At 47.0% G+C, this 15266-nt stretch overlaps 1 protein-coding gene across 1 annotated transcript in view; it reads left to right on the forward strand.

Moving 5' to 3' along the window:
- The window catches only part of Elf4 (E74 like ETS transcription factor 4), a 38399-nt gene extending 29967 nt beyond the window's left edge, over window positions 1–8432 (forward strand). Inside the window, exons 3-9 of the mRNA XM_026784711.1 lie at window positions 1421–1592; window positions 1925–2017; window positions 3245–3436; window positions 4330–4413; window positions 4499–4691; window positions 5262–5639; window positions 7004–8432. Coding sequence (XP_026640512.1) covers window positions 1421–1592; window positions 1925–2017; window positions 3245–3436; window positions 4330–4413; window positions 4499–4691; window positions 5262–5639; window positions 7004–7811 — 1920 coding nt within the window. The 3' untranslated portion in view covers window positions 7812–8432. The remainder of the gene's footprint in view (window positions 1–1420; window positions 1593–1924; window positions 2018–3244; window positions 3437–4329; window positions 4414–4498; window positions 4692–5261; window positions 5640–7003) is intronic.
- Window positions 8433–15266: the final 6834 nt, after the last annotated feature.

A 15266-nucleotide genomic window follows, 5' to 3' on the forward strand; every position in this document is an offset into this window, starting at 1 on the left:
TAGATAGATAGATAGATGTCAGAAATAGAAAGGATCTCATAACTCATAGATAGATAGATAGATAGATAGATAGATAGATAGATAGATAGATAGATAGATAGATAATGAATATACTTAGGTCAAGCAACAATACATAGGACTGAAGAGGTGGTTCAGCAGTTAAGAGCACTTGTTGCTCTTGTAGAAGACCCAGGTTAGGTTCTCAGCACCCACACCTGGCAGGTCACAACTGCTGTAACTTCAATTCCAAGCAACTCTCTTCTGACTTCTGTGAGTACCAAACACTCACATGGTACACCTAGATACATGTAGGTAAAACACTGACATTTTTTTAAAGATTTATTTATTTATTATGTATACAACATTCCTTCCATGTATGCCCGTACGCCAGAAGAGGGCACCAGATCTCATTACAGATGGCTGTGAGCCACCATGTGGTTGCTGGGAATTGAACTCAGGACCTCTGGAAGAGTAGTCAGTGTTCTTAACCTCTGAGCCATCTCTCCAGCCCAACACTGAAAATTTTTAAAGAAACAAAACATTTGTTTCCTAGAAGCTCCTAATGTATAAGATACCTAATGTAACTTATTCAATGTCAGAGCCTGTTGTGACTGCGTTATGTTTACTGATCTGTTTAAACTATCTATGGGATCAATAATATGGGTTTTATAAATAAGGCCATTGACACACAGAAAGATTAGGAAACTTTCCTAGAGTCATGGTGCTAGGAAATAACAGACAGTTTAAAATCCAGATAATCTGGCTCTGGATCAGTGCAATCCAATCCAAATTTATGGATTGCTAGAAATGTTCTATATTTGTGTAGTGCAATATAGGACCACTAGTCACATGTTGCTTTAGAATACTTGCCAAGTAGCTGTGCATTGAGCCCCCTCACCCTTGCTATCAATCAATCCCTCCCCACTAGTGACTCTTCTCATAGACTCAGCTCTAACCTCAGACCATGGACTAACTAACCCAACAAATCAAAAAAAAATGTTTGCCTAGGTTGGGGCTACAGATTAATGGTAAAGTGCATGCATGTTTTACATATACAAGGCCTGTACTGAACATACACAAAATACTTGGCTGAGTGCAGGTCCTACAGAGCTGTCATCTCTATTAATCAACATCCCACTTAAAGCATAACCTAGGTGGCTGGCAAAATGGCTTAGCAATTAAAGGTGCCTGCTGCAAAGCCTAATGATCCACATGATGGAAGAAAAGAACCAACTCCAGAAAGTTGATCTCTGACCACCACCACACAAATGCTGTGATAATACCCCACCTCTAAAAAGAACAAAATAAAAAGCGTAATTAAAAGAAACATCACCTAGTGAGGTGGGTCTTGATGTTTGGTAGGGTGGGCTTCTTGGAAGAAATGGATGAGCCTTGACCCACATCTTTTTCTTCTCCATAGCTGGAAGACCCTTCAGTGTTCCCAGCTGTGATTGTGGAGCAGGTCCCCTATCCTGAATTACTGCATCTATACTCGGGACTGGATCTGGATGATGTCCACAATGGCATCATAAGGGACAGGACCTTGTGCATGACACAGGATCAGATCCTAGAAGGCGGTATTTTGCTGGCAGGTCTGTTCTTTTTGTGGTCAGGGAAGGTGTATGGTGGAGAGAGGACTTCTGCGTTTAGGGAACAGCAGGTCACTGTGGCTGCTAGTAACCCCACATAATAGGCAAGGCTTCCCACAAAAGACGGGGAAGACATCTCAATCCATTTATAAACTCCTCAGGTGGGGTGGCACAAAGAATGGAAACCAGGTTGGGGAGGGGGATTGGGTGGGAGAGACTCTGGTGTCTGCCCAGCTGTACCACAGAGTCCCTTCTTGGGTTGGCCCTCATTATAACTGTTCTGAAGCCTGACAGAACTATCCTTTCTACCCCCACCCCATGGAACTTGGAACCAGATGACAATGAATCCACCTCACAAAATGTGTCATCTACTGAAGTCCTATTCAATGTGGAATCTCCCAATGAAGTCCTGGATGAGAAGCAGATCTGTAAGTTTGAACTCGAGTACCTAAATTCAAGGGGACAAAATATTCCACTTCGCATACATACATTGGATTTTCAGAAACATGTCCATTAGGTCTAGGTACTTGCGTCTATCAATATACATGGGAAGAGATTCCAGCATGGACTGACAGGAGAGGGTCAGGAAGGCACTAGAGACAAGGGAAAGATGTCCAGGAAAATGTTGGTGTTATTTCACCAATTTTTTGGCAAATATACGTACAACAAAACTTAGTCAACTTGAAGGGTACAACTCAGCAGTGGTAAGTGATTTCACATTGTTGAACAGCTATCATGGCCATCTTTAGAGTTCTTTACATCTGATAAAACTGAATGAATAATCCATTACCTGTTGTTTTAAAATATTTTTATTAAAATTGAAATTATAATTTGTGTGTGGGTGTGCATATGCCATATCGTATGTGGAGGTTAGAAGACAACTTTTAGGGGTTCATTCTCTCCTCCCATCCTGTTGGTCCTGGGGATTGAACTCAGGTCATAAGACTTGGCAGCAAGTGCCTTACCTATCAAACCCTCTCACAGCCCTTGTTGCATGTTCTTGAAGGCCAAATTCTAAGAAGCCACAGATGCCTATTGGTCTTCCATGGCCCATAGATCCTTAGAAAACCTCCCAGGTGGTACCTTTCAGCTCCTTCTCCAGAAGGTATTCTAATGCTTCAAAAGAGTGCCCCCGCACTCGATTGCCCTTGCCCAAGGTGGGTACTATGACATAATTGAAGACAAAAAAATCTCTGAGGCTAAAAGAAATTTCTTCCCTTGCCTCTCACTAATATTGAGACAGGACTCAACAAATAATGACCATGGCACATGACTTGCTATTTCTTAGTTTCCTTATCAGGAAAGCAGGGAAATTAGGCTTAATGATTTCTGAAGTCCTTTTGAGTTGTCATTGAGTGGACATTCAAATCCTTTATCTGAATGCAACCTAGACCTTCCCTACTACTGTCAGTCAGCAGTAATTGTAGCCATTGTGATTGGGGTCGATCAATGTCTACAGCTCTGCAAATGTTTCCCCATTTCATGGGGCAAGACCCCCAAGATAGCTTTAGGTGTATCCTATGTCTGGGGCTACAGAGAATGGCATCCCCACCATCCCCCATGCTGACCACTTTGCTCTGGAGCCACAGCACTAGAGATGGGGGGGGGCTATCTTTGCCCTTGGCTTTGTTCACCACAACCCTTTCTTCTTGCAGTCAGCACACCTGAAATACTTCCAGACTCAGACTCTGTACAGGCCATCAGTCTGCCCAACTTCCTGTTTTCTGCCACTGAACCTGAAGACCCGAAGAAGACAAGCGATACTGGTGACCAGAAGGAACAGTCTCTGGAGGAGAGGGTCTCCAGAGAGGAAAGTCCTAAGAAGATCGGGAAGTCAAGGAAGAGAAGTAAGGCTTTGGGAGTCTTCTTTGCTGGAGGAAGTGTTGGGGGACTGGGAGGCCCAAGGACTTAGTGGCTTGAGGCTCACAGATGCCTTAAGAGGCTATCACTTTGGTCCAGCAGGGATGAACTAAAGGTCACTGTTTCGTAAGTTTTGGATTCACTAGGTTTTCATCCCAAAGCCTGGCCTTTCTCCTGCAGCTCCTATCTGTTTAGCACGTTCATAAACTCCTCTAAGCAATGCCAGTAGTTTCAGTTGATTGGATCCTAGATTGGGTGTTGGGACACCAGGCCTAGCCTCTGGGCTAGTTCCTGGACTTCGGGGACCTTCACTTATAAAAATGAGTCATGCCGTATGCTTATCTAGCTTCTATTGCACTTATGAAACAGGCCATCTATGCAAGGACTTTGGGCTTTCCCAAGCCCCTGTGTTATTGATTTACTTGGGGGATGGCTGCTTGATATTGCATCAGTACGCCTATTCATCTCTCTGTACTACACTGGCCTGCCCCACAAAAACACCTGTAGGCTGTCTTCCATTCGAAAAGTTAGCAACCTGGTCTACAGAGCTAGTTCCAGGACAGGCGCCAAAGCCACAGAGAAACCCTGTCTCTAAAAACCAAAAAAAAAAAAAAGAAAAGTTAGGTCAGGAATGTCTGCCCTGGTTTTTTTCTAAAGGTACTTTTGCAAACCTTGTATCTTCCTATGTGGTAGCCTTGATGTGGGGTTCCCTTTAGAGACTGAAGTGGATGGTGCAGATGCCTGTTCCCTGTGGTTGTGGGGAAGCGTTGGACCTCCTGCCTTAGTGACCTGGCTTTCCAGTGGTGGTTGGTCCTGTCATAGCCAGCTTGCCCAGCTAACTTTGAACTCAGCTTTCTGCTTACCCACTTTCTTCTCACAGGCCGAAAGACAAAGAACAACCGAAGTACCTCACCTGTCACTGACCCCAGCATTCCCATACGGAAGAAATCCAAGGATGGCAAAGGTATGGCTGGGGCTCAGGTGAGGTGAGCAGGCTGCCCTTTAATTTCAGAGTCCTGAGCTGCCCGTAACTGCCTACCCCTCTGCAGGCAGTACCATTTATCTGTGGGAGTTCCTTCTGGCCCTTCTACAAGACAGAAACACCTGCCCCAAGTACATCAAGTGGACCCAGCGAGAGAAAGGCATCTTCAAGTTGGTGGATTCCAAGGCTGTGTCCAAGCTGTGGGGCAAGCAGAAAAACAAGCCTGACATGAACTATGAGACCATGGGGCGGGCTCTAAGGTAGGAGTTGTGGAAACATAGAATTCATGCCCTGAGGGATTACCAAGATCTTCCTATGCCCAAGGAGGCTCTTCCATTTGAAGGAAGGCCTGCCCAGTCCCCTCTAGGATGTGGATCTAATGTTCCCTTTTTCTTCTTCAGGAATTCTTGTATCTCTGTATTGAAAAGGGTATTTAGCTCCACACACACCCAATCTCCTCACATTGTGGAAGCCAGAGATGGCCTTGAGTTGTCCCAGATGGGTTGTCAGGCCAGGGAGCTGTCGAACTTCTATCACCCATCCCTTCGCTCCTTCCCCCTCTTCACTCACTGTCCTCAGCCCCAAAACAGTATTGGGGTTGGCACTCAAGACCCCTTTTTGTACATGTGTTAGACTGGAAAAATTTGTAAAATGTCATGCAAAGGTCTTTGTGTACAAGATTCCTCCCCAGCCCACGCTTGGACTGCTCCTCCCCAGCCTGCCTGAATCCCATGTTTGTCCTGCTCGAGAGACTAGCATGGACAGACGTAGAGACAGGGCCTCCTTATTCAACTCTGCTAAGCTCACCAATCCACTTTTTGGCCTTCCAGATATTACTACCAAAGAGGAATCCTGGCCAAAGTAGAAGGGCAGAGGCTGGTATACCAGTTTAAGGAGATGCCTAAAGACTTGGTGGTGATTGAAGATGAGGAGGAGAGCACTGAGACACCTGAAGCCCCTCCTCAGGCTTCTACTTCTTCCACACCGTCTACCAGCACCATCCGGAGAGCCAGCTCCAGGGTCTTAACCAGAACCTCCCCCCAGGACAAGGATAGCACTTCCTGGGAGAAGCCAAAGGTTCACCATACTGGTCTCCAGCCATCTGCAAGTCTGGAGTTAGGACTGTCTGTGGATGAGGAGGTCCCCACTACCTCCACCATGCTTGTCTCTCCACTACAGAGCCAGGCCAAGCTTACCAAAACTGTGAGGTAAGGGCATCAAAGTAATTGGAGTCTTTCTTTAGTCCCTTTATGTTGGGTGTAAGAGGTCAGTTGTCACCTTCCTGAGAAGCTCTGCTGTGTTTCCAGTTTTTGCCGGATCTTCACAGAACTCCCTGAGAAGCAAGCAGGGCACCTACTGGTCAGGAGAGGAATGATTGGGCTGAGAGAGGGTTCAATGGTTAAGAGTGTGAACTGCTCTTGCAGAGGACCCAGGTTTGGTTCCCGCACATAAATTGGGTAGCTCATAACCGCCTGTAACCAGTCCAGAGGAGATAGCACCCTCTTCTGGTCTCACTGGGTATGGCACACACACACACACACACACACACATAAAAATTAGCAAAGTTGGGGGCTGGAGATATGGCTCAGAGGTTAAGAGCATTGCCTGCTCTTCCAAAGGTCCTGAGTTCAATTCCCAGCAACCACATGGTGGTAGTGGCTCACAACCATCTATAATGGGGTCTGGTGCCCTCTGCTGGCCTGCAGGCATACACACAGACAGAATATTGTATACATAATAATAAATAAATAAATATTTAAAAAAATTAGCAAAGTTATTTTTAATCTTAAAAAATGCAGTTAAAAATAAATCTTGAGAGAGAAGGAGGGAGGGAGGAAGGGAGAGAGGTGACTTGCCTGGGGTCACATAGCAGAGTAATCCAAAGCAAACACTTCACTTGGGGGAGGGGCTTTTGCTACAAGATATGACTGGTCTTGTGACTTCAGAGTGTGTCCTCAGGAGCCATCTGGGGCTTCTACATCTGGACCCATGCCATTAAGTCTCTTCTACTTTACACCAGAGTATGTACGTTGCAGACATAAAACTGCTTTCCATGCCTCTTGGGAAGCACTCACTTTCTTTGATGCTAAAGGGCCTACAGTTCTCTCTGAAAAGATTGGATTTTTGGTTATGTCTATACCCCATGGTTTGGGCCATGGGGACACTTTTCAGAGGAGGAGAAGCAGTTGAATAGAATGTAGAGGAACATGCACTTTAAGTTTCATAAGGCTTGCATGCAAAGTCCCTGCTCCAGTCCTTACTAGCTCTGTGGGCTGTGGACTGTGTGCCTCAGTTTCTTCAGACTGATGCATATTATATTATATTATATTATATTATATTATATTATATTATATTATATTATATTATATGATGCTTATTCAGTTCATGGGTGGTTTTGAAGTTTGAATAGTATCAGTCTTCTAGAATAATCTCTGACCTATACAAATTAACAAATATTAGCTATAGTAATAGAGGCACAACTGATGTACAACTCCATTCCTCTTGTGCCCTCATTCTTAGCCAGCTAGGGTGCTTCCTGCCTTAACCAGCTCTGTTTTCTGCTTCTTCTCAGTACTTCTTCAGTGTCCAGTAACATCCACCTAGGAGTAAGCCCTGTGGGACCGGGCTCCACTGTCACTCTGCAGACCATCCCGCTGACTACGGTGCTGACCAATGGGCCTCCTGCCAGTACTACTGCTCCCACTCAACTCGTTCTCCAGAGTGTTCCACAGGTGTCAACATTCAAGGACACCTTCACTTTGCAGGCCTCCTTCCCCCTGAACACCAGTTTCCAAGAGAACCAGGTGGCAACCCAAGGGGCTCCATTGATCCTCAGTGGCCTCCCTCAACTTTTGGCTGGGGCTAACCATCCAAGCAACCCAGTACCATCCCAGGTCATAGGTGCTGGCTCAGCAGGGCCTAGCTCTCAGCCCCCTGGGACTGTCATTGCTGCCTTTATCAGGACTTCCGGTGGCACATCAGTGCCTGGGGTAAAGGAGGGGCCCTTGAGGTCCCCCTCATATGTGCAGGGTGTGGTGACTGGGCCTCCCGTGGAGGGGCTATTGGTTCCTGAAGAGACCCTGAGAGAGCTCCTGAGAGATCAGGCTCATCTTCAGCCACTTCAGAGTCCGGTACTTTCAAGGGGTTCCCATAACCTGAGCCTTGTGGGGAACCAGACTTTATCTCCCCCCAGCCGCCCCACTGTTGGGCTAACCCCAGTGGCTGAACTTGAGCTCTCATCAGGCTCAGGGTCCATGCTTGTAGCTGAGCCTAGTGTGACCACATCTGGGAGCCTGCTGACCACATCTCCAACCCCCGCCCCTTTCTCCCCATTCAATCCCACTTCCCTTATTAAGATGGAGTCTCCTCATGACATATAAAGAAAGGGATCACAAGTATGACCTACCAGGCAAATTTGTGAAGCATTTTCATGTGGACTTAAGTAGGTAGAATACCTGCCCTTATCTAGTGGGGTGTGATACATTTGATACCAGGTCCTCCAGGCCTGTCTTGACATCACCATGATCCAACTATGTCCAGCTCAAGCATCCCTTGACATCAGGCCATGGCCTTTAAGAGCACTGGGGAGTTGTTATGCTTTTGGAAGGATAATGGGATAACTTGCTGATGGAGGGAGGGCCCCAAGCCAGGAAACACCTTGTGGCCAGAGCTGGTCAGAGGCCACATGAGAAGAGTCAAGCCTGGTTATACTTTGTTATCTATAATCCCTACACAGGGAACTTACCATCCCATATGTGAATATCTTCGTGTGAATTTGTGTGCACTTGTAGGTCTGTGCCTTCATTTCTTTGAGGAGGATGGGATGTAGATGTCAGGTCTTTTCTTCAAGTGTGTGTGTGTGTGTGTGTGTCTGTGTGTGTCTGTGTGTGTGTATCCATCCGTCCATTCCTAGGTCAGCCACAGACATGAGGCAGTTTTAAGAGAAAGTGCTATCATCTATCTATCTATCTATCTATCTATCTATCTATCTATCTATCTCTCTATCTCTCTATCTCTCTATCTCTCTATCTCTCTATCATCTCTCTATCTCTCTATCTCTTCTGTCTGTCTGTCTGTCTGTCTGTCTGTCTGTCTGTCTGTCTCTCTCTCTCTCATAGCCACAATGCCATTCTGAGACTAGAAAGTACCAGCTGAATGTCCCCAGTCTGGATAGATATCATGAAGATGGAACAGGTCTACGTAGGAGAGCTTCAATGGGCGCATATGCCGAGAGGACATTGCTAAGGGACAAGAGGCCACATATGCTAACAGCATAGCAGGATGGAAAAGAAGCACACCTAGCCTTGGGAGCAATTGTTTGCCATAGTCACCTTGCCATCAAGCTGGAACCTGAAGTACTTTGCCCAAGGTTGTGGGGCAAAGCACTTACCTATAGTCAGCCCCAATTATAAAGTCCCTAGGCAGGTCTGAATGAACTGAACGTTTGTGGCCAGACCTTTGTCTGTGTGTGCGATCATCCCTATGCTTGACAGTAACCTTTTTTGTAACCTCATTCCCTGTCTCAGGTTCCCTCTTCCTTCTGTTTGACATGTTCCACCTGTCACGAGTTGCTGAGGCTAGTGGCGTGGCAACCCAGCTCCAGCTACATAGTGCTCTCTATGCCGCCCTCTCCCTCTCAGGTGGACCATTGCTTTTCATTTCTAGCTATCAAACCTAACCCAGTTCTCTGTTCACCAAGAAGACAAGAGCTAGTACACATGAGTTCCCATAGCTCCTGTCGGCACAATTTGACTCTGCTTCTTGTCTGTTCCTGCTGCACAGGGTTCTGATCTCTCTTAAAGTCAGCCTCTCCACCAAGGGCCTCCTTCTCCCTTCCTTGAACCTGCTTGCCTCTCTCCTACCAGGTGTAGGGGCAATGCTTAGAGATGTGAGGCCCAGAAGCAACTTCAGCCTCTGGTAAATTTGGTTAATGTGAACCAGTGCTCCAGGACCTTTGCTATGTCCTTTGTGCCAAAGCACCCACTTGACCTAACTACCTCCCTGGCTGCTCATCATTCTCTCCTACTGTTCTAGCTCCTTCCCTGCGGGGGTGGGGGGCATCTGTGGTTATGCAGGTGCATTTGCTACATTCCCAGCAATTGGCACTGAAATATCTGTGCCAATAAAATCAGCTTATGATGACACTCTCTCGATGGTTGGAAATAAGCATCTTGAGAAAAGGTCACCCTTGTTGTTGCTGTTATTGTTGCTGTCGTATTTGGGTTTTAGTTTTTTGAGACAATATCTCATATAGCTTGTTGGCTTCGAACTTGCTACATACGTGAAGATGACCTTGGAATTCTGGTTCTCTTCCTCCTCCACTTTGTGAGTGCTAGAATTGCAGGTGTGTACCACCATGCCCAGTTCGTGTTGTTCTGTGAATCAAACCCAGGACTTTGTGCAGGCTAGACAAGCATGCTCATCAATTGTGCTACACCCCCAGCTCAACCAGTTTTAGTGAGCACAAAGGCACGCTGTGAGCTGAGATTGTCCTACAGCAACCTGGAATCTAATCTGTATACACTTCCTAGCTCCAAGGAAATTAATTATCTTAAGGCCATCAACACTTTTCATAGCACTTCTATACCTATTGTGCTTTCTGTTTCTGTGTGGGCTTCTCATCATCTCTTTATATGTGGGTGTTCTCCTGGGGTCCCATCATTGTCATGGGCCAGTTCTTTGAAATGAGTTATTGAATCCAGAGCCTACTTTTCTAAATCCCTGGCCCACGCTCTAGTTAGCTGCTTCCTGACCTTCTAGACTGGAATTCTCCGAGCTGTCCCATGGCTACCTGCACTTGACCCTGTCCCTCTCCCTCATCTCCTGACATCTGACCTGTCTTCATTCCAGAGCCTCCAGCCCAGCTCATGCTGCTCACCTACCCCCTTCCTGTCCAGCACTTCCCATCTTGCAGGTCACTTATTCTGTCCTTCTTCTGCCAAAAGGCCTTCAATGAGTCCTTGCCCGCAGGTAGGGCCAGTATTTAAAATACGCATCCTCCAGGCTTTTCTAGAGGTTTGGCATTAACCCTTTAGTTTCTTAAATATATGACATGGTCCAGGGTGTTTTGCAGGAATTGGGGAGCACTTGGAGAGCTGTGGGCAGTAATTCTAGACAGATCCAAAGTTTGGTATCAGCTCCTCCAGGAAACAAAGCTCAAGTGTGGCCCTTCACTATTGGGTCTTGTCTAATACTCCCCACCGCATGCCAAGGTACTACTCCAAAAGGATTCCATGGTCTTTGAACTTGTTACTGTCGTAAATTCCCACCTATGCCTTTTCTTTCTTGGGTTCTGTTCAACCAAAATGTTCTCTCTCCTCACTAACAACTAAAAATTGTCTCAAGAGTGAATTCGGTGGAAGCCCAGCTTAAGTTTAATTCTTAAACTTGTAACTACCACTTGCAGGCAATGATAAACAGCCTGTGGCATCTCTATCGTAATCACTAACTGTTACGTAGGCCTGAAGTTTAGGACCTATTTAGTCTCCTGTGTGTGTTAGCTCCTGAGGGATAGGCATCACTGTGGCACCCACAAAACTGGGCACACTATAAAGCAGATGAGTATCAGTGACTAGTCATAGTCACTGATTGATCTGATGAAAGATGGGTACCAAATTTAGGGGTAGCTGTCCTCCCCTCTCCTCAAATAGTTACCCCAGGTGCTTCACTGCCTGGGCCTGCCATTCCTGTCTCAGTGCCTCTACAATACACCCCATCCCCTATCTTAACACCCAAGATTTGTATTGCTTTGAACATCCTCTGATCCTAAAGACACCTCCCTGTCTGGTTTCTTTCCTACTCAAAGTGTTAAACTAGCTTACCTGTTAACTAACCCTTGCTGACAAGAGTTATGGAAGAGGCTGGAGGAGAACCTCAGGAGACAGATTTACTTTAACCAGAGTCAGGTGGCAGCAATACCCCTGCTTTTGTGATGGCCTAATGGAGTCAGGAGTCAAGTGATGATCCGCACCTCCCAGCGACTGATAAGTGTTTCCCTCCTCCTGACTTCCACAGCACTTTGTATATACCTCTTATTGTAGCACAATGTATGTAGTTCTTTAATTGTGTTTATGTACGTTTCCCCTCCAATAGACTGTGAGCTCCTCCAGGACAGGGGCTGTGTGCTAGTCAGTGATGTATCCCCAGCACCTAGCCACAGTGCCTGACACACAGTAGGTGCTCAATAAATGTTTATTGAAAGGATGAATGAGTCCAGATTCCAATTGTGCAACCTCCTGCCCTACATGGCAGCAGGAAGAGGACAGGCAGGGTAATCCATACTCGGGAACTATCACAGTGTATATGTTGTTTTGCGAGCACTGAGGAGGCCATCTCATGTAGCCCAAGCTATGTGACCAAACATGTCCTCCTCCTGTTCTGAGATTATAGACATTGTTTGCCAAAACCCATTTATTTAGTGCTGAAGATGGAGCCTAGGGCTTCCTGTATACTGATCCACATCCTTAGTCCCTGCCACAGCGTTTTGACCCATCATATAACATTTCAGGAAGCTACTCCCTTTACCCACGTGTTTATCTACCGTTGTATTCACAAGGAGCACAGAGTTGCTTTCAACTACGCTTTCTAACAGGCGACTCCCAAACGACTGCCACTGCCTCCTTTCCAGCAACTCCTCATCCCTGGGTGGAACTGAGGTAGGTCACCCCCCTCGGGCGGGGACAAACAAGTTTTTTTTCTGACGGTCACAAGCTTGATAACTGTACTCAGAAAGGCAGTTGCCTAGAGCTTTGGAGTCTCTGGGCCCAGGGTGAGCAAACTTTGGGCTCCCAGGCGCAGCAGCCTTCTAGCTCGTCTGTCGCGTGCGCCAGGTATAGAAGCTAACATCCAGTAGGTGGCGCTGTGGCACCAGGGTCGGTGGACCAGTAAGGCGGAGCCCGGGAGGGAGGGACTGCCAGGGCGTGGCCCACCGCTCCCAGAGGAGCCGGCTAGGCGGGTGTCTTCCTGTCCCTAGAACACGCTCCCTGATTCCCAATTTCTGGGGAGGCTTTGATTCCCGCAGACAACCTCCCTCGCTCTGGAGCTTCGAACTTTCCCCTTGGTCCCCTTTTCTCCCCGTGCAGAATTCAGCAGTCCGTGGGGTGTCTCCTTCTCATTGGCCAACCGTTCCCGGGCCCCGCCCCCAACCTCGCAGACCGGCAGGTGAGAGAGACTGCTGGCCTTGGCTGGCTGCCGCCTCCCTAGAGCAACAAAAGCAAGCCCGGGGCCATCACCAAACCCGCAACAGGCCCCGGATCTGATGCTCCTCTCCTTGGCACGTTCACGAACTTTATTTCTCCCTTGAAACGGGAGAACGATCTGTTCTCCATTTGCTTGCAGCTTGAAGCCAAGCTCCTGGAAGAGGAGCCCTGAGCGTGGGAGGAGCATGCACCCAGTAGCTCATCCTTGCAGTGCCCCCCCCCAATAATGGAAACTATCCCTCTAACGAGGGGTAACAGAACTAGGCCTGCCCTCCTTCTGAAAATAGCGTGCCTGAACATTCGGTAACTCCCTTACAGTGGTCCAGGATGCCTTGGGCAGACCTGACTCTTTGAAAACACGTCAAGACTCGACACAGTAAAATGACAACAGACTTCCTGACTAGAGCAGATTATGAAAGGGGCAACTTATTGACCAGTTCACCACTCCCCGACTTTATATCATCTAGGTAGGGATCAGGCATGAGAATGCAGAAGCTGATAGGCTGCTTTCAACACCAGAAGAAGACCATCCTGGCAAGATCAACATTAACTGACCTTGGCACAGAACATGAACTAACTCAGCTAAACTCTTGTTTTGTTCTCTATAAAGTCTCATCTATCCAGAGTTTGGTAACTGGCAAGATTAGGCTCTCAAGCAAGGTGTACAGTAGTGAGCCGTATTAGCTCTTCCCTGCCCCACACAGGAAAGGACTCCAAGAATTTTTAATTAAGAGGCCATTAGCTGGGGCTGGAGAGATGGCTAAATGGGTAAGAGCACTCACTAGCTGCTCTTCCATAGGACTGGGGTTCAGTTCCCACCCACACAAGCATGGCAGCCCACTCCATTTCCCTGGGGATCTGACACCTTCACACCAATGTACATAAAATGAAGTTGAAATTAATTATTTAAGAGGTTGCCGACTTTAGAATCAGCCTATGCTTCCAGCCTTGATCCTTATAACCTGACAATGGTCTTCAGTTAATTTGTGGATAAAAGAGCCCATAATAAGCATGAAAATATGTGAAACTGTTGACTCTTCTTAAAAAATTCTGAGTCTTTGCTTAGATTGTGCCCTCAATCCAAACATCATTCCATACTAACTATTTATTCTAAGTGTGCACCATTCATCACCTCTCCTAGGCCATCTGTTCCAATCATCCAGGTCCCTTGTCCAGCCCTTTGAGCTCCCACAGCATTCTGGGCCTACCTGAATACTGTTAAGCCACAATGGAGCTTCTGTAACCTACTGACATGCCTGACTTCTGAACTCCAAGGGTTTTTTTGTTGTTATTTTGAGACAATGTCTTGTCTGCATAGCCCAAACTGACCTCAAACCTACCTGCCCTTGTCCTTCAGAGAAGGGGGATTACAGGCATGCATCATCACACCTTGCTTGTTGTTTTGCTACAGGGTCTTGCCATATAGCCCTGGCTGACTTAGAATTCACAGCAATCCTTCAGCCTCAATGCCCCACGCCCCCAAGGCTGGGATTATGAGCATGTGCCACTGTGTATGCTTGTCCTCAAATAGAGGACAGACCCGTATTAGAAACACTGTGGGCTGTGCGGGATGGCCTGCAGTCAGAAAGCAGGGAAAGAAACAAGCAGTGAGGCAGATTAGTGAGCCTCCTGTATCTGGGAAGACTCAAGCCAAAGCAAGTTTCCAAGGTGTGGGCAAGGAGAGGGACTTAAGTTTACCTCTGGGGAATGGGCGGACTCTAAAAACCCAGCCACCCCATTGCTCTGGCCGGCCCACTCAAGCCACAATGAGAGGCCCCACAGAGCTTCAAAGTTTGTAGGATCCAGACCTTCAAAAACATCTTCACTTAAAGAATAGCAGACACATTCTGGGGCCTGCAGACAGAATTTTAGCTTCTGGTTATTGAAAAGTGGGAATAATCATAAAACTAGGGACTGGTGCCATGCCTTTACTTGCCTGTCGTCGGCAACTAGAACCATGGGCAGGCAGCACTACTCAGGTGGGCAGGGAAGGCACTGGGCAACAGTGAGGGTGCTGGCAAGGGTAAGGACAGGGTAGGGAATTACATAGCGCAGCCAGGTGGGCAGTCCCAGCAGGCAGATGACTGTACTAGGGGGGATCACACCGCCACCCAGCAGTCAAAGGGGGCTGCTCCCCTACTACTGTTACTCTGGTTGCTAACAAGAAATGCTCCTTCCACATCCCCAAATCAAGGCAACCCCAAGTTGGACTATTTTTACCCTTGTGGGCAGGGGCCCTGGGACATGCCCCCCCTCCTTCCTTTCCAGATTCCCACCTGATCTAATGACCGAAAGCTCTATTCTGCCTTGCCTTCACCCACCATGTCCCTAGGGACCATTCAACACCCCAAAAGCCACAAAGGGAGGAGAGTGAGGACAGGAGACAAAGGCCCTGACACAGGTTTTTCAGTATGCAAGTGTTTTTGACTCCACAGCCAGTTGCTTAAAACGAAACATAAAGGGCAGCCAGAGTACACACCAAAATGCAAAACAAAGTAAAGGCAAACAAAAAAACAAAATAAACCACACAGTATCATAAATCTCAACAAAATAAAGAAAATTGAAATCCAAGCCCCCTCAACTTTATATATATGTATATATGTGTGTATATATATATATATATATATATATACACAC

Source organism: Microtus ochrogaster, chromosome X, assembly GCF_000317375.1.
Source record: "Microtus ochrogaster isolate Prairie Vole_2 chromosome X, MicOch1.0, whole genome shotgun sequence".
Classification (NCBI taxonomy): Eukaryota; Metazoa; Chordata; class Mammalia; order Rodentia; family Cricetidae; genus Microtus; species Microtus ochrogaster.